Source organism: Setaria italica, chromosome IV, assembly GCF_000263155.2.
Source record: "Setaria italica strain Yugu1 chromosome IV, Setaria_italica_v2.0, whole genome shotgun sequence".
Taxonomy (NCBI): domain Eukaryota; kingdom Viridiplantae; phylum Streptophyta; class Magnoliopsida; order Poales; family Poaceae; genus Setaria; species Setaria italica.
This window is the reverse complement of record NC_028453.1, coordinates 32,317,043-32,341,596: the sequence shown is the minus strand read 5'-3', so window position 1 is coordinate 32,341,596 and position 24,554 is coordinate 32,317,043. Positions and strand designations below refer to the sequence as shown.

Sequence of the window (24,554 nt, the reverse complement as noted above, 5' to 3'; positions counted from 1 at the left end):
GTTAAGTCATCGAATGCACAAGCAGAAGCCATACCACGGCGGCGACGACTTCCGCCCCGCCGACGAGATCCGCCGCGCCCCCAGCCACCACCCCCCCCACCCCCACCATCTGCAGCCGCAGCACCACTACCAGCAGCCGCCGCTCTCGAGGGAGGAGGTTGAGGAGGAGCGGTGGCGCTACCCTGCCCACCAGCTCCGCGTGTCGCCGCCCGGCGCGCGCAAGAGGTACCGCTGTGCCATGCATGACTCAGGTGACCTGGAGAGCACGTCAAGCTCTGGCCCGCCACCCCGCCGCCAGAGGCAGCAGCTGCACCCGAGCTACTCCCCGCCTCCGGAAGGCAGTTTTGTAGATAGGGAAATTAGCTATTCTGGTTACAGCAGCCACGAGGGCTTTGTAACGCATAGCGACAGCAATAATGGGAACAGAAAGATGCCGATGTCCACGTCGGCTATGCTACCGGGCTCGCCTAACTCCTTGGGTGCCGGGTATCCGAGGCGCGCCCCGCAGACCGCCCCTGCAAGAGTGTCCGTGTGGCAGCGCATCGAGGAGAATCCCTCAGTGTACACGCCACCTTCTCCAAGGAAGGTGCATATTTCACCGAGCAAGATGAAGAACCCTGGGTCCGCTCCGAAGGAATTGGCCAGCGTGATTTCTTTGGATTGCAAGTCAAAGAGTGCTGATAGTAAGGATAATGGTGATAGTGCAGGAATGAAGAAGAATGTGGTGAAGACAAGTGAGAAGGTATTGGCTTCAGTTCTTGTGAAGCCTTCATCGGAGGCCAAGGAAAAAGAAAGAGCTGTTAGTAAGGTTACCAAGAAGTCTGACAGTAAGGTTACCAAGAAGCCTGATAAGGTTGAGAATAATATACCGGGATTCACTAGTGGAGGTGTAAGATCGGCTGCTTTTCCTGGGGCTGGTGGGAAGAAAGTGAAAAAGATAGTCATCAAGAAAATTGTTAGGAAGATCTGCACCAAAGATAAACAAACTAGTCCAATTGTCTCAGAAAAGAAGGATGGCATCGATGCTAATGCAAACGCTTCTGAGAAGGAAGAAGGTGAGATCACATCATCGTCTTTTGAGAAGGATGCTATTTCTGCACACAATTTGGTCAGCACTAGTGATACAGCAGGAGTTGCAAACAGTGTGGAAGTCCAAAGGGAACAAAGTAATGACTTGGTGAATCTGGGTAAGAGCAATGCTTCTCCAACCATTGCATCTACCGGTGCTCTTGGTACAGCAAGTGTTAGCAGGAGAGAACATCCTGGAAAAGAAGATGATAGGAGCTTCATGAATTCAGTTGATGGTAATGCTTCACCAGCCATTGAATCTACCAAAACATTTAATACAACTAGAGAGCATCCTGGGAGACAAGAGGATGGGGTTTCCATCGATTCAAGTGGTATAAATGCTGCTTTTCCTTGTGAAACCAATAATTCTCAGAAGGAAGAGGGTGGTGAAATTCTGGCTGTTTCAGGTGCACTCAATGTTGCAAGTAATTCCCCAAGGATGCTTGATGCAGTGAGAACACATGAGAGTGAAGTGGAGAACATTGAGGACAAAGTTCCTGAGGTCCTGAGTGGAAACAATGCTTCGTATGTGCATGGAGGTAAGGATGATACTGCAGAAGTCAGTGAAAATGGGAATGGCAGGAGGGAAGAAGGTGATTTCTTCGTAAATGATTCTATTAGAAGACCTATGACAGCTGAAGTCAGCATGACTATGAGCAAGGATGATAATGAAAAAGAGGGTATGATTCTGATGGGTTCAAGTGAAGTGTGTGTTGCTTCTTTAGAGAATTCTGAGGGACCTTTCAAGATTGCAGAAGCCACTGCTACTGCCCACAAGGAAGAAGGTATGCTTAAGAATCCAAGAGAAAAATATATGCTATCTGTTAGCTCTTGTGGAGCCCTCAATACTCCGGAAATCAGTGTTAATGAAAACAAGGAGAAAGAGTGCAGAATACCAATTGAACCAAGTGAAACTGTTGCTTCTTTTACACACCAAGTAAAAGCTTCCAATACACTGGAAGTTAGTGTTATTGAGAGTGTTCAGAAGGAGAGCCAAGTGCCCATTTATTCAAGCTCCTCCGAAAAAATACAGTGCCCCGAAGCTCCTAATACAGCAGAAGTTGCTATCAGTAAGTTTGTTCAGAGTGAAGCAGGCAAGCGCTCTATGGATTTAAGCGGAAAGTATGTAGGAACTTCAGATAACTCTGTGTGTGCTCCAGAATATCTTCTCCATGATGCGAAACCTGCTTTAAGTAAGTCAGATTTCTCCCGGGAAGTTGTGAATACATATCTGCAGGCATCTAGAGATATAGAGAGCACAAATTTATCATCGTTGGATGATGATCCTATGAAGGATTCCTCTGGTGCTGTTAATTTGGATAATGGTATAGGAAGGAATACTGTATCTCAAGTAGCAGAACTGACACATCTTCATAGAACCCATCCGTCGCCTGACAACAATTTCTCCTTCTTACATTCCCATGATTCACCATCTGTATCTGGTAATAGTGAGCATTCTGTTCCTACAGCTTTGACCCTTGGTAATAATATATATTTCAGTCGCACAGAGAGTGAGGGACAGCCTGAGGAAAACCATAAGCTAATGGAAGTAAACCAAGGATTTGATGTTGTGACAAAGACAGAATTTGGTAGTATTAGCAATAGAAAAGGTGAATCTGGCAATGACTTGATCAATGCAGGTGTTCAAAATTGGTTGACTTTACCACTGACAGTTAGTTATGTGAATAATGATGTTACTGGTAGTACTGATAGGTTAGATTTGGACCAGATTATGGATGAAGGTGCTTCTATATGTCAGGATCATGATATTATGCCAGATATGGAACAGCGTGGGAGTATTGATGCTTTGTCTGGCCAGGATGACAGCCTTAATCTATGTGGTAACAACACTCCTCAATCTGACCTGTTGGCAACTAAAGAGAGAAATAAGGATATTGATGATGAGACTGAGGCCATTCTCCCAGGTTATGTTAGTTCTGTAAATGTTTTAGATCAATACAGCTTTCACACAGTGGATAAACCTATAGATAAACCTGTTCTCTTGTCTTCACATTCCATTGTTGTTCCAGGTGGAGAGTTAGCTTCTTCTCAGGTATATGTTGATCCAGATCACACCTATCACAGTAATACTGAGGATCATGTGGCTGTTCCAAGCACAAAGCCTGATCCGTTATCTTCCTGGATTGAAGCTATTGTGTCAGAAGCTAAAAAGGAACATCAATCATGCAAATCCACTCAACATTCTATCAGTTCTTCAGACAAGCTATTAGCACCAAAGGAGGATAGCAGGAAGGCAGTGTCAGATTCAGTAGTCAACTCTGTAGTAAAATCACCTCCCAGAATTAATATTGCGAGCTCCACAGTTTCGAAGGTACCTGCTAAGCAGGTCGCTTTGCCCAGTTCATCGCGAGAGCCCCCTCGCTTAAACCAGAATGCAAGGCACAGGACATGGCGTCGGGACAATGTTTCATCTTCTATTTCATCTTTGCACGTTTCTCAGCCTTCAGGATTGCCCCCCAAACTGCCAATAAAGAAGAATGGCCAAAGTCAAAACTCTTATATCCGCAAGGGTAATGCCCTCATTAGAAATCCAGCCACTGGAAATCACCCTCATTCTTCTAATCTAGATGCTCAAAATAAGTTGAGTAAGCCTGTTATGAGGAGGAGCTTGAACTTTGTCAGGAAAGTTGATTCAAATGATGCCGCTGCACATTCTAATCTTTCAGTTGAAAGACCCAAGACTCCCCCTTTGCCACTTCACACCAAATCCATCAGTTGTGCTGTGAATCTTTTGGAGCCTTTGTCTCAGACTTTGCAGAACCAGCAGCTTCTTGAAACTGAAAAGGAAGATTCGAATGGGCAGGTTATCTCAGGAGTTGATAATCCATTGCATAGGTCTGAACCCCTGGATGCTGGTAAAGCAGTTTATGTAAGACCGAAGTTAAATCAACTAGTTGCTTCACAGGGGCAACATCCTGGTGACTCAAGTAACAGTTCCATGGATAAGTTGATGCAGCCATCCGCAACATCTGATCTCTATTTTAAGAAAAGGAAAAATCAGATTGTTTTGGGTTCCTCTACTTCTGATGTTTCAAGTACAAAAGATATGACTCAGGCTGAGAATATAAAGTCAGGTGAGAATAAATCTCTAATGTTTGCATCCTCCAACACTGTGGCCAAGGACAGACCACACAGAGGTAACATATTATGTAAAACACTTGCTTCTGTGCCTTTAACCAATTTGTTGCTATTTAGTTAACATGCCAAAATTCTCTAGTATGCTGGAACTTGATTGAAAATTGCATATAATGGTTCTACTTTTCTTTTTTTTTAATTTCATGAACATTAACTGAATTGAAAGATTCAAGGACAAACTATGCATATCTAGTTATAGTCTTACAGATGACCATTCCACTTAGTATACCACTCTTCACTTTCTGAAGCCTGAGATGTGAACACCTTTCTCCTGCATTTTCTATGATGACCTCACATTGCTTTGCCTACAATCTTTGGTGACTACTTTTTTCAACTATATTGCGTGGACAGCATCTTTGTCTTAAACTACTTTGCTGTGGGCCTTTCTTTCTCTCTCTCTCTCTCTCTTGACCAACATTCTGAGGGCAGCTTTGGTAGTGGAAAATGAAGCGATGCTAATTGATTTTGAAATATCACTTTGTGTAATCTTTTCTAAATGCAGCTCTTAAGACAACAAATACTGTGGGAAGTTTCTCTCACGTGTGGACACTTAGTGGACAGCATCCACGGAGGAAATCTTTTGTGGGAACTAGTCATATGAAGGTCTTCCCTCGTATACTTCCATGGAAAAGAAAAATGTTCTGCCAGAACTTCAGAAGCAGTTATCCATCGTTGTTGAATACAAGCTCTTTAGGGATAGTGAGGTAACCATAGCAGTCTGGTCTCTGATCTTTACCCTATTCTCTAGAAGCATTGCATTCAATTTGTTAATGGCAAGTCATGCTTTTCTACCATTTATCAGAAAACTATTGCAAACAAGGAAGAGAAGTACCATTTATACTGTGTCGACTGATGGATTCTCTCTTCGGAAATCTGGAGTGTTAAGCATAGGCGGATCGAGTTTGAAATGGTCAAGGTCCCTTGAGAAACATTCTCAAAAGGTTAATGAGGTACTGAATTCAACTCTTCCTGATCGTTCATATTTAATAATCTATGTGAATTGGGTGTAGTGAGAAAATCATCATAGCATTTTATTCAGATGCAGACCCCAATAGAAATCTGTGAGAATAGATTTACTAAATATAACTGGACTTTCCTTTTTTGCTCTAGAAGCTTCTAACTGAAGTTTATTGTCTGATCGCAAATGTAACTGATTATCCTTAAATGATTCCCTGGTTTCAAGAGTTGACATTATTAGACTATCAGGAGAATCATCATAACAGCTACACGGTTAGCTTGTCTCCTGGTTTCATTTGTTAAACTTATATAGAATTGCTACAATGGCGTAATTTCTATGCTTTTCAACTACGAGGACATTATTTTATTTAGTAATAGGTCCTGCTACGTTGCACTAGTTTTGCTTAATCAAACATGAGCGATTTGAAATCTGCATTACAGGAAGCTACGCTGGCAGTTGCCGAGGTTGAAAGAAAGAAAAGAGAAAAGAGAAATCGGCAGTCTATCCGTAACAAGGGAAGGAATGGTAATGCATTAACTTGTCTACCATATATGGTTTGATCGTCTATTGCCACTGTCTTGGATGGTTGTATTATATTCATGATACGTAACTATATACTTCTGTTCAATGCAACTGTTCCTTTCATATAAATTATGCTTCTCTGCCTTAAAATTTAATGGGATTCATGGTTGATTAGTAATTACTTTTGATGAATATCCTTTCCATGTTGGAATACATTACTTTGAACTACCTTTCTTAAAGCTATACCAGTTTCTGCCTCATCTCATATCTGTTCGTTAATTTGCTCACTATGTTTGTGCTGTTTTCACTGATGGTTCACAATTCCCTTTTTTTCCCCAGATCAATACTCTGCAACTGTTGCTGCCAATCAATTAAGAAATAGCAACAGAGCATCTTCAGATTCCAGGGTGCCATCAACTTGCAATGAGTATGTCTTGCACCATGCTTGCATACTGTCGTATTAGAAAAACAAACAAAATCATGAAATCTTGTTCTGTCTTTGTAAGCAGATATGTGCGTGTTAACAAAGGTAACCAACTGGTCAGAAATCCAAAGAAAGTAATCCGCATGCTTGCAAGTGAGAAAGTTCGATGGAGTTTGCACACTGTTAGAACACGCTTGGCAAAGAAGCAGCAATATTGTCAATTCTTCACTCGCTTCGGCGAGTGTAAAAAATCTGGTGGCAAGTGTCCCTACATTCATGACCGAGCTAAGGTGGCTATTTGTACTAAATTTCTTAAAGGCTTGTGTTCTAATACTAGCTGCAAACTGACTCACAAGGTAAGATATTTCTTCTTGATTCTGCTGCTGATCATGCCTTTGATTTTTTTTTTCCATCATGAGTATCTGTCCTGCAGGTTCTTCCTGAAAGAATGCCAGATTGTTCTTACTTTCTACGAGGTGATTCACTTCAGTGTCACTGCACCGTTGTTCACTATCTTTATTGCAAACAATTGCTTGCTTACATGTATGTTTGGCATCGCTTGCAGGGCTTTGTACCAACACAGCCTGTCCCTATAGGCATGTGAAAGTGAACTCGAAAGCACCTGTTTGTGAAGATTTTTTGAAGGGATACTGTGCTGATGGTGATGAGGTATCTATGATATCACTGCAAATATATCCTGGTCTTCTTTTAAATTTCTATTTCCAGACCTTTACCCTAATTGGAGAGTAGGTAGGTGCATGGTTTTTCTGGATGGATGTAGCATAAAGCCATTGCTTCCGCTTAGTTGTTAGTGTTGACAATATCTCAAGAAAAAAAATAATGTAACTAATGTTTTTTATGTATATTTTTCTGGCATGAAATGTTTTAGGGAGTAAAAAAATGTCAGTCCACGCCTTTTTAGTTCCTTCAATTTGGATCATCTAATTTAGTTTAGTGTTGATTCTTCGTAGCTAAATAGATCTGAAAGATTGTGAATAGAGTAAGCCTTTTTTTGGGAGACCTAAGCTGGAAAAGCATGTTGTCTCCCACTGAGAAGTGCAAGCATGGCTCTGCTTTAAAACAGAGTCTGTTCACCTTTTAAACTTTGGGATCCTTAGACTTTACTTTTACATGTTCTGAATCACGACCACTAATCTTTTCATGGACTTGAAACAATCTCTGTTACAAGCAGTGTCGTAAAAAGCACAGCTATGTATGCCCTGTCTTTGAGGCAACAGGAGAGTGCCCGCAAGAATCAAGATGCAAGCTTCATCATCCTAAGAAGAAAATCAAATCCAAGAGAAGCAGAGTAGACACACTCCAAACCAACAGTTGGGGCAGGTATTTTGACACAAGTATTGGTCATCGAAGAGGGGCAAGGGTAGTTTCTTCAGAGGAAGAAGAGAGACAGAAACGGGAGCAAGTCTCTGGTGATGACTTAGCTGACTTCATTGACCTTGGTGCCGATATTGAAGTCACTGGAGATGTGGATACTTCAGATGACATACAGCTGATGGAATTGGACTCACGAAATCTCAAGATGCGGGCTGACAATCTTGAAGCACTAATCAAGCCACTTCGGATCATGAGAACCGCAAGAGTTTGACAGGTTCTTTCATTGTACTAGGTACAGCTGCAGTGTTATTACTGTGTCAAGGCGATAATGTTACACTGTACATGAAGACTTGAAGAGGCTGAGGCGCTGACTGGAGTTTGTATCTCTTGAAGACTGGCTTGTACAGGGCGGTCAGTTTTTGCATGGTTGAAGGTTTCATTTTGTTCGTCATGTATATCTCTTAGGAAATATATAGGGTTCATATGCAGTGGTAGAGCTGTGAGAGTTGCTTGCTGTAATACCTGTGTTTTTTCAACATTACCCATAGTTGAATGTAACAAACAGTCATTTACAGTTGCAAAGAGGAAATGGAAATTTCATATTTTACATTGCCTTGCACATCTAGTATGCTTCGGATTTCTGTCTTTTTTTTTTTCCAAAGATACATGCGGATGTTGAGCTTAAGCAAAGTAGTACTTCAGTAAAAGAATATTTTACACCGGAGCTTCCATCTGAGTTTGTAACTCACAGCAATGGGGTATTCAGTCCTGACTTCTGAGAAAAAGAGCCATTCTCATATGTTTGGAGTCTTGCCATTCAAATCTGAAAAGCTAATGCAACTAGATCAATTTGAGCCTTTGAGCTCATAATTCAAAAAAGAACAGAGACCAACAAATACAAAAAAGGATGCACTCGAACTCAATATACAAACAACAAAAAGCTGGAGCATATAAAGTACAAACTCTTCAGGTCTTAGAACTGCACGCATAGCTCATGCTGGTTTCGGAACCAGGGCAGCTTGTGTTACAGACCGCAGCAGCTCCAGTGAGCTCGATAGCCCAAGGAAATGCGAGAGAATTGTGTTGGCTGAAGCCTGCACATGATGATAGAAAAAATTGCATTAAATGATCAGTGCTCCAGTATCAATGTTGAAGATTACTCCCTCCATTCTCTTTTGATAGGGTTATTTTCTAAATCTGAAAAATTCTTTTTTGGTAATCTTATTTCAATCCAACTATCCATCCATTTAATAGCTGTCTCGAACTTGACGCGCGACCCTTCGTTCTTCCACTCGAGATTGGCTACGTGGATATCAAGAAGTCTAAGAATTAATGAATTGCTTGTTTAAGAGGAATAGCTAATGGTATGGTTAAATGGATGATAAGTAGGATTATCTTTTCTTGGTCATCGTGCCAAGGTGAAATAGCACTATCAAATGAGAATGGAGGGAGTATTAGTAATTAAAAAAATCAGGCTATCCACAGTGTCAAGTCAAATAAACATGGTAAGATCAATATGACCAAACATAAATCTTAGAACATGTAGTGGCTTTTTTTTTTCCTTCCGGTGAGGTTTGGGATGATCCTACACTTCCTTCAGGATGAGGACAAGACAATGACTATGGGAAATAATCATAGTATCGATTTGATTAATTATTTTCAGTTCCCTGGACGGCTGGACCTTGCATGTTCCAATGTTTGTGAATATAGTGCATGTCATTTTGAAATACATGGGACAAACTCTCTCATTATAAATAAAGCAGATCATTGGACATTTCGAAGCATGAAACACCAACATAGCTATTCACACTGAAGCGAAGCAAACTATCAAATGGAAAATGAACAGTGGCATACCTGAACAAGAAAAATATCTAAAGCGAGAACAGGACTCTGGCCAGGGGGTATTCCCTGGTAGTAGGGCACTGATGAGGTAGTGAGGGCTTTGGCTACCAAAGCACCTACAGTTGCCTGCAGACCAAGAACTGCAGCACCCATTCCAACAACATTAAACACGATACTATTTCTCAGATTCTTAACCACATCAGCACGAGGAGGAGCCTGGAATAAAGGAAAAAGCCAGTTTAGTTTTTGGCTCAGAAGTATGTCCAAAACAGTTTATCAAGAATGCAAAAGAAAAAAGCAATTAAAAAGAACACACCAAATATTATTGGGCCCCATTTGGCTCCCAATTCTTATTTAGCTTCAATCAGAATCTGTCCAGCCAATTTAACTTCCAGCAGATTTAGTGAAAAATAAGTCCAATAGCTACAAATAATGTGTGTGAATGGTTTATGCTCCAGATGCGGACATGAGGTGGCTGTAGACGGGTACAAGATGGTGTGCCACTATCATAGGCTAATGTAAGTGGTTTATGACATAGGAGCAATGCTTTGTTTAACATGAAAAAAAAGATATTGCGGCTGTTTATTTTAGGCAACGGGAGTACCTTAGCAGGTTCATTTGCTGTTCTTCTAAACCTTTCAGAAAGGCGGATATAACCAAATGACCGGAATACTGAGATAAAGGCTGCAAGGATACCAACTGAAGTTGCTATGAATGTAAAGGGAGCTGTTACATCCCCTGTAGCAACTGCAGAGAATGAGAGAATTCCAGCTGAAATAGTTGTGCACACCAGTTGGGACCAAAATCCCAGGGTACCCAGATTCTTAAAATACCGTGCTGTTTTCTCTAGTTTTTTGCTAACCTGCAGAAAGAAAAGGTAAATACCAATTAGCTAATGCTTGAGAATCATAGTATACGGAGTAATTAACATGTCCGTGAACATGAGTGTCGGTAAATCATGTAACCATATGATGGAGAAAAATAGCTTGACAATTTAGAAAAGCCATCAAGTTAAAGTTTGTTCAGGACACAACTCTATTAAATGTGTGAAGATTTCACTAAGTTGCATAGCAGTACGATAACAAAAGATAGTGACTAATAGTTAACAAATGGATTTGGAACCAGATTACAGTGACAACTTCAGGAATCATGAAAACTAAACGATACCACAGTATGAAAACTTGACTACAAGGCAACATATCGTCAAAGTTGAACCAAAGTAAGGTTCTATAATCCTGACCAAATGCTGGGTTGAAGTTCTTTTTAACGGGAGGTTGGCTAGGTGTGAAAAATCTGTCCCCTGGCATTCTTTGACATGCCAGGCACGAGTACTACTTCATTTGGTTGCTGCTGGCTTCCTTCAAAGCAGAAGCGGAACTAGAAACGACCACGGCATTGCCTATATTTTCCTTGTGTGTTCTTGAGGCGCACTACTCTCAAACATCAGCACCTAATTGACCGATTATTACATGAATCAGAAACAACGAGAGCAAGATTGCAGAACCAATCTCACCAGGACACTAGACAGCACTAGCTGTCCGAAAACCAGAGGGTACAAATCTTAGTAGTAGTACGGCTACCGGAGCTCCACAGATCAATGAGAAGGCGAGTGAATGGTACTTGAGCAAGCTTGGCGCGCTCGACCTCGTCCTCCGCAGAGAGAGGAGTGGGGTCCGAAGGTCCGGACGGCGCCGCCCCAGCCCCCGCCGCGGCTGCCGCGTCGAGGTGACGCGGTAAAGAGCCTCGGCCGGCAGCATAAGATGAGGTACCAGTACCAACGATGGCGGCCGCGCGGCTGGGAGCGGAGAAGCCGGAGTTCGGCACCGGCGCTGATGCGATGGGAGAGGAAACCAGCCGCAGCCTCAGCGTCGAGAGGGGTGGCCTCGGCGGCGCCGAGGCCGGTGAGAGCAGGAGCGACCGCATTTGTGCGCGGGCGTTCGGGCGGTTTGCCGGTCACGGGGTTTCTCACTGATTCTTTGCTTGGAGATAAAAAAAGTTCGTCTTGGAACGCTTTCCCAGAAGTGGTACAGTACAAAATTTGGTGGAGAACGTTAGAGCAAGTATAATAGCTCCGAGTCGGCAGGCTGAGGGGTTGTACACGTCAGAAAAATCCTAGCTGGAGGAGTGAGAAGAGAGGAAAGAGAAGGAAGCGGGCGTATGTTGAGGGGTTGTTTGGTACGAGGTGCTAAATTTTAAGAGTGTCACATCGAATATTTGTATATTAATTAGAAGAACTAAACATAAGCTAATTATAAAACTAATTGCAGAACCTCGTACTAATTCGTGAGATGAATCTATTGAACCTAATTAATCCATGATTAGCACATATTTATTGTAGCAGCACATTGTCAAATCATGAACTAATTAGATTTAATAGATTTGTCCCTATACAATGAATTTTGTAAATAGTCTATATTTAATACTCTTAATTAGTATCAAGCACCCGATGTGACGGGTGTAAAGTAGGAGGTGTATCCAAACAGCCTGAGGAGTCGCCCGGCTGAAGCGTAAGATACGAGAAGATAACGCTCGCTTTTACCCGCTGCGAGCGACGAACAGGCGCTTCTTCCTCCTCGCGATCCCGTGCTCCACCACACCTTCCTCACGCGCTTATCGCCTTCGCTCAAATCGACTCCACGCACATAAAACTGAAGCAAAAAGCCCCCAATTTCATGCCCAAATCGTCCCCAATCGCCACCTCCGAACCCTTGCCGCCAGACCCGCCATCGGCGCCCCCGGCCCAGCGAGATGGCTCCGCAGTCCCAATCCCGCCGGAATCTGGGGCGCTTGGTCGCCATTGAGGCATTAGAGGAGAGGCCGGCGGGGAGGAGAGGAAGGAGCCTTCGGGCCGGAGGTGCAATGGACAACGAAAAGGTCGCTGCTCTCCAGCGACTTCATCGGCGCCGGCTTCGAATGGCCTCCGCTGGGCGCCTGGGCCACCCCAATTTTATCCTGCTTCTGTACTGAAATCTGCTTGTTTGTGTGCTATTCTGTTTCAGGACCGTGCTATCCAATCTGAATATCTGATGCATTCTCTGAACTGAACTTTGATCTGTCAAGCAAGATTGTGCTATGATGGGATCATGATCATGTGAATATATCTTTACTCATAGCATGATATATCTCCGATCTGACGCACCTGAGTAGTAGCTGAACATTCATGAGCATATCTGTACTTTGTTCAATGAAATGTCTACAGAGATATAGCCACAGTGATGATATGCATGGGCAAACATTAAATACTTAAATCTTCAATACACAAACCTATTAGCCAGCTTATACGAGTGTTTGTTAATGAAGGCTTTAAGTGACATGGCACTTGTATACAGCCCGCAGCTGGCTGTGTTATTAGCTTTGCGCCCTTTGGCAGGGCTCCTGCAGAAGCCGGTGGCCTGCCAAACGCCGAAAAGCAAAACAGCTTCGATGCCGGAGCACTGGCAGAGCTGGTCGCGGAGCTGGGAAGGCGGCAGCTGTGGCACAGCAGAGGCAGCGCTCGGGCTGCCGGCCTGGCGAGCGGCGCGCGGAAGCAGCAACGCAAGGACGGAGGAAGGAAAACGGCGGGGGGCAGTCGGACAGGGGCACAGAGCAGACAGCAGAGACGCTTCGCTGGGTAGCCCGTAGCCGGTGCGGAGAATGGATAATAAAGAAAGGGCTCAAAAAAAAGAACGAATAAGGAAGGGAAAATGGGAGAAAAAAAAAGAAAGGGGTAAAAAAGAGGGAATAAAGGGAGAAAAGGAAAAGAAAAATGATTGGTTTAATCTATAATATACTCTTACTCCTTTAATTATTGATAAAATTATATTATAAACTTATGTTTATAATAAAATGATTTATCGTTTTTTAATAAAATTAACTTGAATTACAAACTGATGTTAACATTCAATCCATCCATTCAAACAAACTACACATTCGTAGGTATATAAGATATTTGACCTCTCACATCCATTCCATAAAATAGAGAAGTCGTTGTACCAAGCGCTTTTTAAAACAATTTCAGCTCCATTGGAAAAACTGCTCCACCAAAGTTCAGGGACAGGTTGACGTGGCAAACAACTTTGTCATTTATCATTTTTTATCTATTAGTTTTGATAAAGTTTTTGCCTTTTAGGACGAAATGCCCAACACAATTGTTACTTGCACAACTTAAAAAACAACTTAATTATGGGGTACGCATTGAGTGCTTTAATTTCTTTAACAAAATTATCAATGTCACTTCAAAAGCCATTGTAGATGCACATATTTTGAAGACATTTTATATACAAATATTTTTATAAAACTTTTATACCAAACATGCATACAAATACATTTTGGCTATTTATTAATAAAAATTTACAAAAAAATGACTCGTTGCTAATCAATATATGGACTTCATAACACACTGTAGTTTAACTTCTTGAATCATAATATGATATTTCCTCAAACCAGGAAATAAAAGTAACTAAAGCTAGTTTATTTGTTTTGTCCTAACATCAACTACTGTTAGGGGGTGTTTGGGAGGAGGGGACTAAACTTTAGTCCTGTCACTTCGGATATTCGGATACTAATTAGGAGGACTAAACATAAGTTAATTACAAAACTAATTGCAGAACCCCTAGGCTAAATCACGAGACGAATCTATTAAGCCTAATTAATCCATCATTAATGAATGGTTACTGTAGCACCATATTGTCAAATTATGGACTAATTAGGTTTAATAGATTCGTCTCGCGATTTAGCCTAGAGGTTGTGTAATTAGTTTTGTAATTAGTCTAGGTTTAATACTCCTAATTAGTGTCCAAACATTCGATGTGACGGGGGCTAAAATCCTTCCAAACACCCCCTTAATCTGTTATGAACAAAGGAATTTTTTATGAGAATATAAACTCACATAAGAATTTGTAATAATAAATCGAAATCTAATTCTCGAACATACAACCAAAACTCACGCCCACACAAAAAAAGTGAGAACGGTGAACAACCGCGGCGGCACACGGTGAGCCACCACAAATTCGATTCGTGCCTGCGTCGCTGCGCTCCCCGCTCGGCCGCTCCCCGCGTTCCTCCCGCCGCCGCCGCCGCGCAATCAGACCATGCACTCGGCTGCAATCGCGCGGGCTCCGGCCGTCATCTCCTCCGCCTCCGTGCGACCCCGCCGCGGCGCAGCTCCGGCCGTCATCTCCTCCGCCTCCGGGCGGCCCCGCCGTGGCGCGCGTGGCGCCGTCCGGTGCGAGGTCGCCTCCTCCTCTGCGCCGTCGGCGGCTGCCCCCCAGGCCGCCAAATGGGCCCAGAGGACCGTCGTCCTCCCGCCGCAGCGCCGAGGCTGCCACCTCATCACCCCCAAGGTGCCTCCCCCCTCCCGCATGCGCATTCCCGTCCCCCTCTTGTTCGTACACAGCTTGAGTTGCCTGTTCGATGCGGTGATGCTGCTGTTTGTTTATCGTCTGTCGCAGATTGTAAACGAGATAAGGGATGACCTGGCCGAGTTCAAGTGTGGCATGGCGCATTTATTCTGTATGTATATGTTCACACTGGATGCAATTCATATGGTTTTTTGTGCATGAATGATCTTTTTTACTTTAGGCAAATGCACGACCAGTTAGTAACTTAGTAGTAATGGTGCAATACTGCTTGATCAGAATTATTAACGCTGAGAAGTTTGTCCATTTTTATAAGATGTATAGCCCTGTTATAAGACGCTGTTGATGTCTGGAGTTGGTCAGCTGTTTCCATTTATTTTTTTTCTTGAATAAAAAAGAAACCAAATTGATGTGGACCAGTCTTGAACCTGCGACCAAACCAGTTCTTTTTTATGTCAACGTAGTATGGAAATTAAATTTGTTGAAAAGATTTGGAGTTATGATATGAATGACTAGCGTAACCTGTGAGCGGATATGCTTGGGAGAAAATTCAAGTGGAATTCATGAGAGCAAGCATAATTTGAAATTCCAAGAAGTGGTTACTTTGCTTTCTTTAGTTTCATGATGAATATGTTGAAGATTCTGAGTAGCTTCCAACCTTGTGCTTTTACATCTGCATGATATTAGGGTAATGCAGTAGGCAAATTCTTTAGCTACATGCTTTTTATTTGTTGATGCAATGATAGTATTGCTTATCCTGATATCAATGCATAAACTTTCTGTTTGGCATTTATGCAAAAAGAAAAAACAGTTAGTACGACCTGACTTTGCTATCTTGAAGGAAAGCATGAAAGTATGTTCATGTACTAGCACTTGCTGTTGAGAAGTATCGGGTGTAATGAAAATATATCCAGCATTTATAGTCATGGTGTTTATAATATGAGTGAGAAGGAAATGAAACTTCAGATAACAGATGCACCCTTGGAACTTTATATTGCATTTGATTTGAATTTTTAGCTAGCTTTTCTGTATGGACTCTCCGATGAGTATATTTCAGTTTTCAATATTTTTAATACTAGTAAAATTGTCATATTCTGCAGTGCAGCACACAAGCGCTTCACTTACTATCAATGAGAACTATGACTCTGATGTCCAGGCGGACACTGAAACATTTCTTAGTCGCATTGTTCCAGAGGTGAATGTTGTGATATTTCTTGTTTTATTCTGTTCATGGTCAGTGAAATGGTCTCTTATGTTTTTATTATGATCAGGGTCCATCAGCTCCATGGAGGCACACCATGGAAGGTTAGTATTTTTAAGCCTGATAGGGCTGGACTTTGGCATTTCTTGTTACCATATATTTTTTTGAGTTATAGTGCATACTAGTATTTTGAGGATATACGAGCGAACTATAAGTTGAATATTAGTATTTTCTTCTAAAAATCTCTTGCTTCTGGCGCCCTTTTAGCATTGCATTGTTGAGTAAACTTAACTGTAGCAAAAATTTGGAGCTGCTGGTTTCTAAAATTCCATGCATCCAATGTGTATTACTTGTGCCATGATTTCCATGGCTGTCTGTAAGGTATATGCAGATACCATAATATACATGGTTAGATCACTCACTAATTATCAGGTTCCATTTGCAGGGCCTGATGACATGCCAGCACATATTAAGTCATCAATGTTTGGTTGTTCCCTGACGTATGTGTACCCTCTTCATCCTAAGTTCCTGACAATAACTTTTGATGTCTCCAACATGTTTATAATATTTGGCATATTGCATCAGGGTTCCAATCACCAATGGGCGTCTCAACATGGGAACTTGGCAGGTGCGTGAAAATAATTAACTTTGTTTGTACTGTAGTGTAGTCCAATTAATTGACTCTAACATCCCTGTTTAAGATTCTGTTCTCGAGATGCCTATTGAGAACAAATGAGAATTTCAGATAAAGAATGTAGTGAAGTTCTAAGCACTGTCCATTCAGCGTATCATCTACCTACATTTGAACTAAAAATTTGAACTTAATTTTAAGGCTCTGCAGCATGTTGTGTTCGGATTATTAACCCCAACATCTTGTCAATATTAGAAGCAACTAGAACTCACTTGTGTTTAGCTACAAGGTAACCAACCGGTACCAGTTAGATAGGTAGTTAGGTACACACATGGTTTTCAGTGGGATTGTGCATACACAGGCACCAGAAGCCTACGGTTCCCCCGATCACTGTCCTAGCATGTGTAGGAAGATGAGCACACATGTGTATGACTGTATGCATTTGATGGAGTTTAAGTGTGCTGTGTGTGTCCTCCTTGTCTCTCCCTCTCTATTGATCAACTTGGGCTCTATATTTGGAACCTAATACTGAGCATTCCAATTTTTTAGGGTATATGGCTCTGTGAACATCGAGACTATGCTACTCCTCGCCAGATTGTGATCACGCTTAATGGGATCTAAGGTGGTTGATGTTAAGAGCTGGAAATACAATGTCGTGATTTTGACATGTCTAAATCATATGCACTGAAATTGAGACTTTTGTCCCTACTGTGATATGGACTCTGTTAGATTGTAACATGCGCCTATATATATGTACTGTATCCCAGCATCCCTAATCAATCTATTAGTTCCACGCAATCCTATTACTTTCAGGCTCCATTGGATAATCTTATTTGTAATATCATGTCAGTGCAAGGAGAATACAATCCCTTCACATGCTTCTTCTCGAGTTTGGCTTGTTTACTTATCTTAAGCATCTATAGACTTTTACCAGATGTGTGGTGGTTTAATGAAATGTTCCAAATTTGTTATTAGTTTTAAGGAAAGTTCCATCGCTTTCCCCCCTCCTGCTCTTTTAACAGTTTTTCCACTCATTGGCTCCTAGGAAATGCCAATTTTTTCTTTGGCTTGCGATCCATAATGACTAAGCCATAATGACTGTTGCACAGCGATCACTCTGCTGAAAGGGGGTTGCCGCATCCTGAATGCTGCCACTCTGTGATAAAGCGACGCAAATATTCAGCATATTGTGGCATCATGTGTCTTTTCCCTGACAGAGGAGAGATTTCTTTGTTTTGGTTGGGTGTGTGTGTGAGGCCCTTGTAAGGGGTTTCTTTACCCCCCTCTTTCATCTTCTTAATATAATATACTGCGTCGTGAAAAAATTATGGCATCATGTGTCTTCTTAAGACAGGTTTTTCCTCTTAAGGTGGTTTTGCATAATGGGCTTGTCGCCAAAACCTGATGACATGGTGTACAGTGCTTGGTGGTTGAAGATTAGTGGCATGGTTGACATACCATTGAAGCCACGACTGAACTCACTGGTTGTTCTAGGAGCTTCAGTATTTTCTTCTTCTTAATGCGACGATACGTGGCTATCATGCATATTCGGTGAAAAACACTTCCACTGTTTTTTTATTCACTAGGTATACAAATACAAGTAACTAAGACTATATATCTTGTTGCCCTCGTCATTGGAACAGGTATGGCCACCTATTTCTTGTAGACATTTCCTATTTTCAGAAAACTAGGAGGGAGTGGCAAGGATGATGGCAATTGATCCGTGACCCAGAACATCACGATGGGGATGTCATGACCAAGGCCAGTAACAGCGGGCTTACAGTTCATCCTGTTGCGAGAGGAGCATATCAGATTGGCAGTGGCAGACATCCTGACAGGTCGGGCAGCTGATGTGGAAGATACAGATTATTGAGGGTGCTAATGAATCATTCATGAGGCATATATTGTGGTAAGTTCATTTCCGTTCTTGTCTGAGGAATTTGCTAGGAGAACAAAAAAAAGCTCTATGCCAACTTTAACTGTAGATTAAATTTGTCATAAGTAGCTCCTGGAACATGTAACAATATGTGAGTTTCACAGCAGGTGCGAAGTTAAGACAAGAGAAACTGTGTAGCTTTGTGACTGACATCATAATCACCTTAGAAAGAAACCACCCATAGGTATTTATTACAAAGCTGTTATTCTTTCTCTTCCATGTTCTGCCGAAGATACTACTACTAATGCTAGTTAATTTCAACCTAATGCTCCCAACCGGTGGTTGGCCTTTTAAGAGGGCTAATTTTAGCACTACTTTGTTTGGTCTTGACTGGACCTCCTCTTTTGCCTCCTGTCCACAATCTAGCATTGAGAGCTTACAGCCCTTCTTTACGGATTCGGATAGCTTTTGACAAGAAGTCAAAGTCTCATGAGCGGTAGTAAGTTTTTGTTTCATTGTCATATTTAATTTATTTAGATTCTTCATATATTCTGAGATTATGTTTTCCATTTACATGTTTCTTCAATTTTTAATCTTTTATTGCAAGGAAAATGTGAAGAAGCAAAAGTCTCACACCCAGCTATTTGGATTCCTCAAGTGCTGTGTTAGGTTTGTGATCATTCGAGCTTTCTGCTTTTCCATCGATTCTGAATGCTGCTGCCCTTGTTTTATTAATTTGTTGTTTGCATCAAATACATGTTCATTGACTTTTATGACAAATCGTTTCAGTTTTCATCTGTTAGAGGTCATTGTTTCAGTGTCTCCATGTTATGCTTTGCTCTTCTCAAGCACAGCTCTTCCATATGCACATCTCACAGAGCTATTTCCTAATGCAGGGTGCCCCCTCCCAACCAAATGGGAGTAAGATATCCTTGTATGTTTCTTGTCCTGCTATTGCTTCATGGAGCTAATGCTGCTTTGAAGGACCCAGTACAGAAATGGCAGACTCTAAGCGGTAAATATGCTAAAGCCTTGTATTTCCGAAACAATTTATTTGAGTGAACAATTTTATGTAGTTATTGAATTGCACTGCATATTGTTGCTGACCCTCTTACTCTTTAGGTGCTCCTCCATTAGTCATAGCTCGTGGCGGGTACTCTGGGTTGTTCCCTGATTCAAGCCACATTGGGTACCAGTTTGCCCTGGAGAATAGTCTCCCTGAAGCTGTTCTTTATTGCGACCTGCTACTTTCTAGCGACAACGTTGGATTCTGCCATAGTTGCTTGGCACTTGATAACTCAACGCTAATAGCTGAGGTCTTCCCTAAGAATGGGAAGACATACAAAGTGAACGGAGAAGATCGGCATGGATGGTTTTCAATTGACTTCACTTCAAATCAGCTAATGCACAATGTCACATGTGAGTAAAAATAACTTCAGCACCTTTCCAAGAAGCTTTGTCATGGTCTTGTTTATTCTGTATGCTTGAAGTTATTCACAAAAGCCAATAAATGAATTGTTTGCATTTCCTTCCGAGTACCTATACGATTGGGATTCTTACCATGTTTAATTTCTCTTGTTGTAATCTCCAATTTGACTTAGCATGTCATGCTCTGACCATCCTGTAGTGATCCAGAACGTTCTGTCTCGCCCGAGCATATTTGATGGCACCATGGGAATGAGCCTTGTTGATGATGTAGTAGGACTCCACCCCCCTCAACTTTGGATTAATGTACAGGTAAACATGATTTCGTGGCTAGCTATAGTTCTTCCCCTGTATTTAGAATATCGGATTCACGCTCATCCATGTTTTCCTCTAATTTAACTATGCTCTTGCTAATAGCTGTTCGTACCTTCCCATTTGTAGTATGGCCAGTTCTTCCAAGATCACAAATTAAATATCGGAGAGTATATATTATCTAAAGTGAAAGAATTTGGGTTCAATTATGTCTCCTCACCTGAAGTTGGATTCTTGAAAACCCTTGGTGGGAAGCTCGGGAAAAGCAATGTGAAGCTCGTTTTACAGTTTCTTGACGAGCAAGTCACTGAACCTTCCACAAAACAAACCTATGGAGCCATTCTAAAGGACTTGAAATCTATCAAGACTTTTGCCTCAGGAATTCTCGTCCCCAAGACCTACATTTGGCCTGTGAACAAGGATCATTACTTGCAGCCAGCTACTAATTTGGTGAAAGATGCTCATGCCCTAGGCTTGGAGGTCTATGCGTTTAAGTTTGCCAATGATGACATCTCAAGTTACAACTACAGCTACGATCCTAGTGCCGAGTACTTGCAGTTTATTGATAATTCTGACTTCTCTGTTGATGGTGTCCTCACGGACTTCCCGTCCACAGCTTCAGCAGCCGTAGGTAAGGAGCACTGCATATTTGAAAAAGCTAAACTGATGTTTACAAGTAGAGTAGTTCAATTAGACTATTACACTGAAGTATGCCATACAGAGTAGCAGTATGATTGTGATCACTCCATCGTGCGTGCTGTTATGCTCGACAAGACAATTCTTATAACCTGACCTGATCATTGGAAACAATGAATGTCTTGATCCTATTGTGCACTCTTTAACCTCTAAAGGATCTTTGTCTTTCTTTATGCAGCCTGTTTAGCACATACTAAGCACAACCCGCTTCCTCCTCCCGGAAGTAAGAAATATGTCCTTTAACCTGTTGTCCTAATTGATACTTTTGCCATTTTGCAATGTCCTAATATGTGAACTTGACTAGATGATACCAGGCCACTGATCATCACCCACAATGGTGCAAGTGGCATCTTCCCTGGTGGCACTGACCTTGCGTATCAACAAGCAGTGGAAGACGGCGCAGACATAATCGACTGTTCAGTACAGATGTCAAAGGACGCAGTGCTATTCTGCCTGGACTCTCCAGATCTTACAAAAGGCACGACAGCGGCAACAATGTTCACGACAAAAGTTGCCACTGTGAATGAAATACAGAACGGGTCTGGCATCTTCTCATTTGATCTTTCATGGAGCGAGATCCAAACTCTAAAGCGTAAGTATTAACTCCATTTGCTTTGCCACAAGTTCTCGCTTCAAAATGCTAGCATGTTCCACGCTAACAACTTCATTTTTGTCCCTCTAGCTGATCTCGTTGGCCCGTTCAGTCAAGCCGGACTGAAAAGAAATCCAGCAGCAAAGAACAGCGGGAAACTCATGACATTAGCTGAGTTCCTGGCCTTCTCAAAGAGCAGCAACGTCTCTGGCATACTAGTTGACATTCGTGTAAGCATGCTTTCTTGAATTCATTCTTACGTGCCATTCTTATTCAACTCATTTCGAGTTTTAGATGAATGCTGTTGCGGTCAATGCAGAACGCTCCATACCTTGCAACCAGAGGCATTGGCATTGTCGATGCCATCTCCAGCGCACTCGTCAATGCCAGCTACGACAAAGAGACGAGGCAGCAGGTGCTCATCGCGTCGGACGACACCGCCGTGCTCGGATCATTCAACAACTTCCCGGCGTTCAAGCGGGTCCTCCAGATCGGCAACGTGATCAGCGACGTGTCCAGGGCGTCCGTGGAGGAAGTGGCCAAGTTTGCGGATGCCGTGTCGATCACCCGTGGCTCGGTTGTCCAGGCGCAAGGCTCATTCCTCGTGCGGTTCACCGACGTGATCGACAAGATGCATGCCGCAAACCTGTCGGTGTACGTCGGCCTGCTCAAGGACGAGTTCATGAACCTTGGGTTCGACTTCTGGGCTAACCCGATGGTGGAGATTGTGACCTACTCGTCGCTGATGGCTGATGGGATTGTGACCGAGTTCCCTGCAACGGCAGCCGAGTACTTCAGTGAGTATATATCAGCGTAACATGTGGAACTGCTAGTGTTCTTTTGCATTATCATATTTGGATCAGCATGAAGCTTACGCATTTCTCCAATCTCCCTCTTGTGAATGCGATGCAGGGAGCCCATGCAGTGACTTCAGTAAGAACCTGACCTACACAATCATGCCTGCAAAACCGGGGACTTTGATCAACCTGACGGACCACAGTGCACTGCCACCGGCGCAGGGGCCGGCGCCGGTGCTGGAACCTGCCGACGTCGTGGATCCTCCGCTGCCGGCGGTAACCGTCGGTGGTCATGGAGCTGCATCATCGTCTTCAAATGATTCCAGCACTACGAGCAGCGCCATGGCGTCCGGCGCCAGCTCTGGCCTTTGCTTGTTGGTGGCTGGACTCGCCGTGCTTTTGGCAGTGTGCTCTCGGTGATCCTGAGGCCTAGGTGTCGGAATTGTAATGTGGGTTTGTTTGGATATTTTTACGGACCCATCAGGGCTGATTCGTACTGCAAGATAATGCACATGCACTTAAGCAGGTCGACGTCATATGCATGAACGCAGAGATTAGCTGGAGCTAGACTTTTTTTTTAGACAGATGCAAACACTCACGCACGGCGGCACACGCACCTTATCCGAACCTAAAGCCATGTAGACTTTAGAAAAGATTTTAACAGCGGAGTTGGAGATTTAACCAACTCAGTAATAAGGCGGACAGCTAAGATATTCTCAATTCGTGTTTGGATGCTGACATCGTGACAGGAATTATTGCATATTCTGAAATGCTAGTAGCTTCGATAAAAGATGGCACGCTTGTTGAAATGATCAACAGTTCATTTGAATGAAAAGTAAGAGGCATATTTTTTCCTGAAACACAGTACAAACACAAATGCTTACAGGGTCACTATCGATGGACATATCGCCTCCTGGTGAAAGAATAGCATTGTCATAAACCTAGGAAAATGCGAGAGCGTACATATTGAGGTGAGGACTTAACGGGTAGGGCTCTACCACAAAAAAAACAACTACAGACAAATTTGTACTTGCCAAGGGTGAGATTTTGGTTTTGTGGGACGGATAATTTTGTTTTGCTGCTCCCATGCACCGTTATCATACCAAATTGATGATGTCACCATCACTTAATTTGACTGTTTTTTACAATTACGTTTGCCATGTTTCTTTAACACGGAGAAAAAAGGACAATGCTCCGTCAATTCCTTGTCAAAGTTAAACCTTGTAGCCTGTGATTTTTTGTTCTATAGAATATAATACAACATTATTTATAAAATGAGAATTTTACGAATAGTTTCTATCGAATATTTCATGTGAAATTCTCACGTTTAAAATATATGGAATGAAGGAAATTAAAAAAAACTCCTCTATGAATTTTATTACATTTTTCAAATTTTATATAAAACTAGCAATGTGTCCCATACAAATAATGGGCCTAGATTCACTTCAGTCTGCTTTTATCATTATAATTACTGGAACTACAAGCACGGCTTTCCCACACCATCGAGGATCTAGACGGTAGATTTCTCGCATCTCATGTAATTTTTTTTCAACCCATGGCGTCCTGAAAAATCTATCTATTTATGAACATGTAGTTTGTAGTATAAGTAGGAACTGATACGTATGAAAAGTCAGTTGCTATATACAACAAAAGGGTAGCCTTATAGTCAGTTTTTTTATAAAATGTTTTTTCTAAAAAAGTTGGCAAAATGTTTTATGTAGATACTAAGGGGTGATAACATACATATACATACTAATGGGGGGTAGCAAAGGCTATTGTTTGCAAAATCAAGTTTACTTAAAATTCATGCTTACTCTGATTCTACTTGGCAAGTGATCGTACTGATCATCGCTCTATCACTGGTTGTTGCATTTTCGTTGGCATTTCTCCCCATTGCATGAAAGTCAAAGCAATAGTGCAATAACACGCTCTAGAGCTGAAGCAAAGTTCAGAGCTGAAGCAAAGTTGTTGAGATAATTTGCTTTAGATGGTTGTTAGCTTATATTGGAGTTTCATGTGATACCTCTACACCGTTTTATATGATGATACTAGATAGAAAATAATCTAGTCAAGCATGTGCTGACCAAGCATATTGGTATTGATGTCGCCTCCATCATATCTCATTGCCAACAATCTACGATAGACCTCCAATATGTTTCATTTGAACTAGAAGTGAAGACTTCTTCACTGAGGCTCAACCAAAGGAACAACATCGCCCATATCTCCTCAAACTCGATGTGTTTTATTCTTAATCACACTCACCTTGAGTTTTGGGAGGGGGGGTAAAGTTTGATCCCTCTATATATTTATAAATTGTGACACACTTTATGCATATACACTTTAATTATTATTTTCTATACCAACGACGTAAGAAATAGACAAT

The 24,554-nt window shown here is 42.1% G+C and overlaps 3 protein-coding genes across 13 annotated transcripts; 2 read left to right on the top strand and 1 right to left on the bottom strand.

Annotated features, from left to right (window-relative positions):
• The first annotated feature begins 13 nt into the window (after positions 1-13).
• LOC101770428 lies at positions 14-8,074 on the top strand. Its single transcript, XM_022826130.1, has 9 exons — positions 14-4,226; positions 4,727-4,928; positions 5,027-5,174; positions 5,623-5,707; positions 6,044-6,131; positions 6,214-6,484; positions 6,562-6,604; positions 6,694-6,797; positions 7,321-8,074. Exons 1-9 carry the CDS (start codon positions 14-16, stop codon positions 7,732-7,734), a joined length of 5,568 nt encoding a protein of 1,855 aa, XP_022681865.1. The 3' UTR covers positions 7,735-8,074.
• Positions 8,046-11,346, bottom strand: LOC101772953 (protein TIC 21, chloroplastic). Of its 4 annotated transcripts, none has more exons than XM_004965732.3 (5): positions 10,926-11,344; positions 9,910-10,167; positions 9,318-9,521; positions 8,427-8,557; positions 8,046-8,294 (listed from the first exon to the last, which is right to left on the bottom strand). In XM_004965732.3, the coding sequence occupies exons 1-4, from the start codon at positions 11,226-11,228 to the stop codon at positions 8,456-8,458; spliced, it is 867 nt and encodes a 288-aa protein (XP_004965789.1). In that variant the 5' UTR covers positions 11,229-11,344; the 3' UTR covers positions 8,046-8,294; positions 8,427-8,455. The 4 variants fall into 4 exon arrangements, with proteins under 4 accessions (XP_004965789.1, XP_004965788.1, XP_004965790.1 ...); XM_004965731.3 differs by having other exon boundaries at positions 8,046-8,286; XM_004965733.3 differs by having other exon boundaries at positions 8,048-8,557; positions 10,950-11,346.
• A 2,869-nt stretch (positions 11,347-14,215) lies between these two features.
• On the top strand, positions 14,216-22,909 carry LOC101772284 (glycerophosphodiester phosphodiesterase GDPDL7). 8 transcript variants are annotated; one of them, XM_022825954.1, is made up of 14 exons: positions 17,094-18,024; positions 18,117-18,382; positions 18,514-18,593; positions 18,776-18,848; positions 18,957-19,018; positions 19,246-19,364; positions 19,472-19,768; positions 19,977-20,086; positions 20,216-20,717; positions 20,961-21,005; positions 21,087-21,374; positions 21,465-21,604; positions 21,694-22,171; positions 22,287-22,909. In XM_022825954.1, the coding sequence occupies exons 6-14, from the start codon at positions 19,265-19,267 to the stop codon at positions 22,589-22,591; spliced, it is 2,265 nt and encodes a 754-aa protein (XP_022681689.1). In that variant the 5' UTR covers positions 17,094-18,024; positions 18,117-18,382; positions 18,514-18,593; positions 18,776-18,848; positions 18,957-19,018; positions 19,246-19,264; the 3' UTR covers positions 22,592-22,909. The 8 variants fall into 8 exon arrangements, with proteins under 8 accessions (XP_022681690.1, XP_022681689.1, XP_022681688.1 ...); XM_022825953.1 differs by lacking the exon at positions 18,514-18,593; XM_022825952.1 differs by having other exon boundaries at positions 18,517-18,593; positions 18,776-19,018.
• Positions 22,910-24,554: the final 1,645 nt, after the last annotated feature.

Bases quoted from the DNA above. Each gene is read 5' to 3' on its own strand.
- LOC101770428 (XM_022826130.1), top strand. From the start codon at position 14: ATGCACAAGCAGAAGCCATACCACGGCGGCGACGACTTCCGCCCCGCC. The intron at 4,227-4,726 runs GTAACATATTAT...TTCTAAATGCAG, and splicing joins CAAGGACAGACCACACAGAG to CTCTTAAGACAACAAATACT. The intron at 4,929-5,026 runs GTAACCATAGCA...ACCATTTATCAG, and splicing joins AGCTCTTTAGGGATAGTGAG to AAAACTATTGCAAACAAGGA.
- LOC101772953 (XM_004965732.3), bottom strand. From the start codon at position 11,228: ATGCGGTCGCTCCTGCTCTCACCGGCCTCGGCGCCGCCGAGGCCACCC. The intron at 9,522-9,909 runs GTACTCCCGTTG...CCTTTATTCCAG, and splicing joins CAGCAAATGAACCTGCTAAG to GCTCCTCCTCGTGCTGATGT. The intron at 8,558-9,317 runs GTATGCCACTGT...CATCATGTGCAG, and splicing joins TAGATATTTTTCTTGTTCAG to GCTTCAGCCAACACAATTCT.
- LOC101772284 (XM_022825955.1), top strand. From the start codon at position 14,375: ATGCACTCGGCTGCAATCGCGCGGGCTCCGGCCGTCATCTCCTCCGCC. The intron at 15,947-19,471 runs GTTAGTATTTTT...CTTACTCTTTAG, and splicing joins ATGGAGGCACACCATGGAAG to GTGCTCCTCCATTAGTCATA. The intron at 19,769-19,976 runs GTGAGTAAAAAT...ACCATCCTGTAG, and splicing joins GCTAATGCACAATGTCACAT to TGATCCAGAACGTTCTGTCT.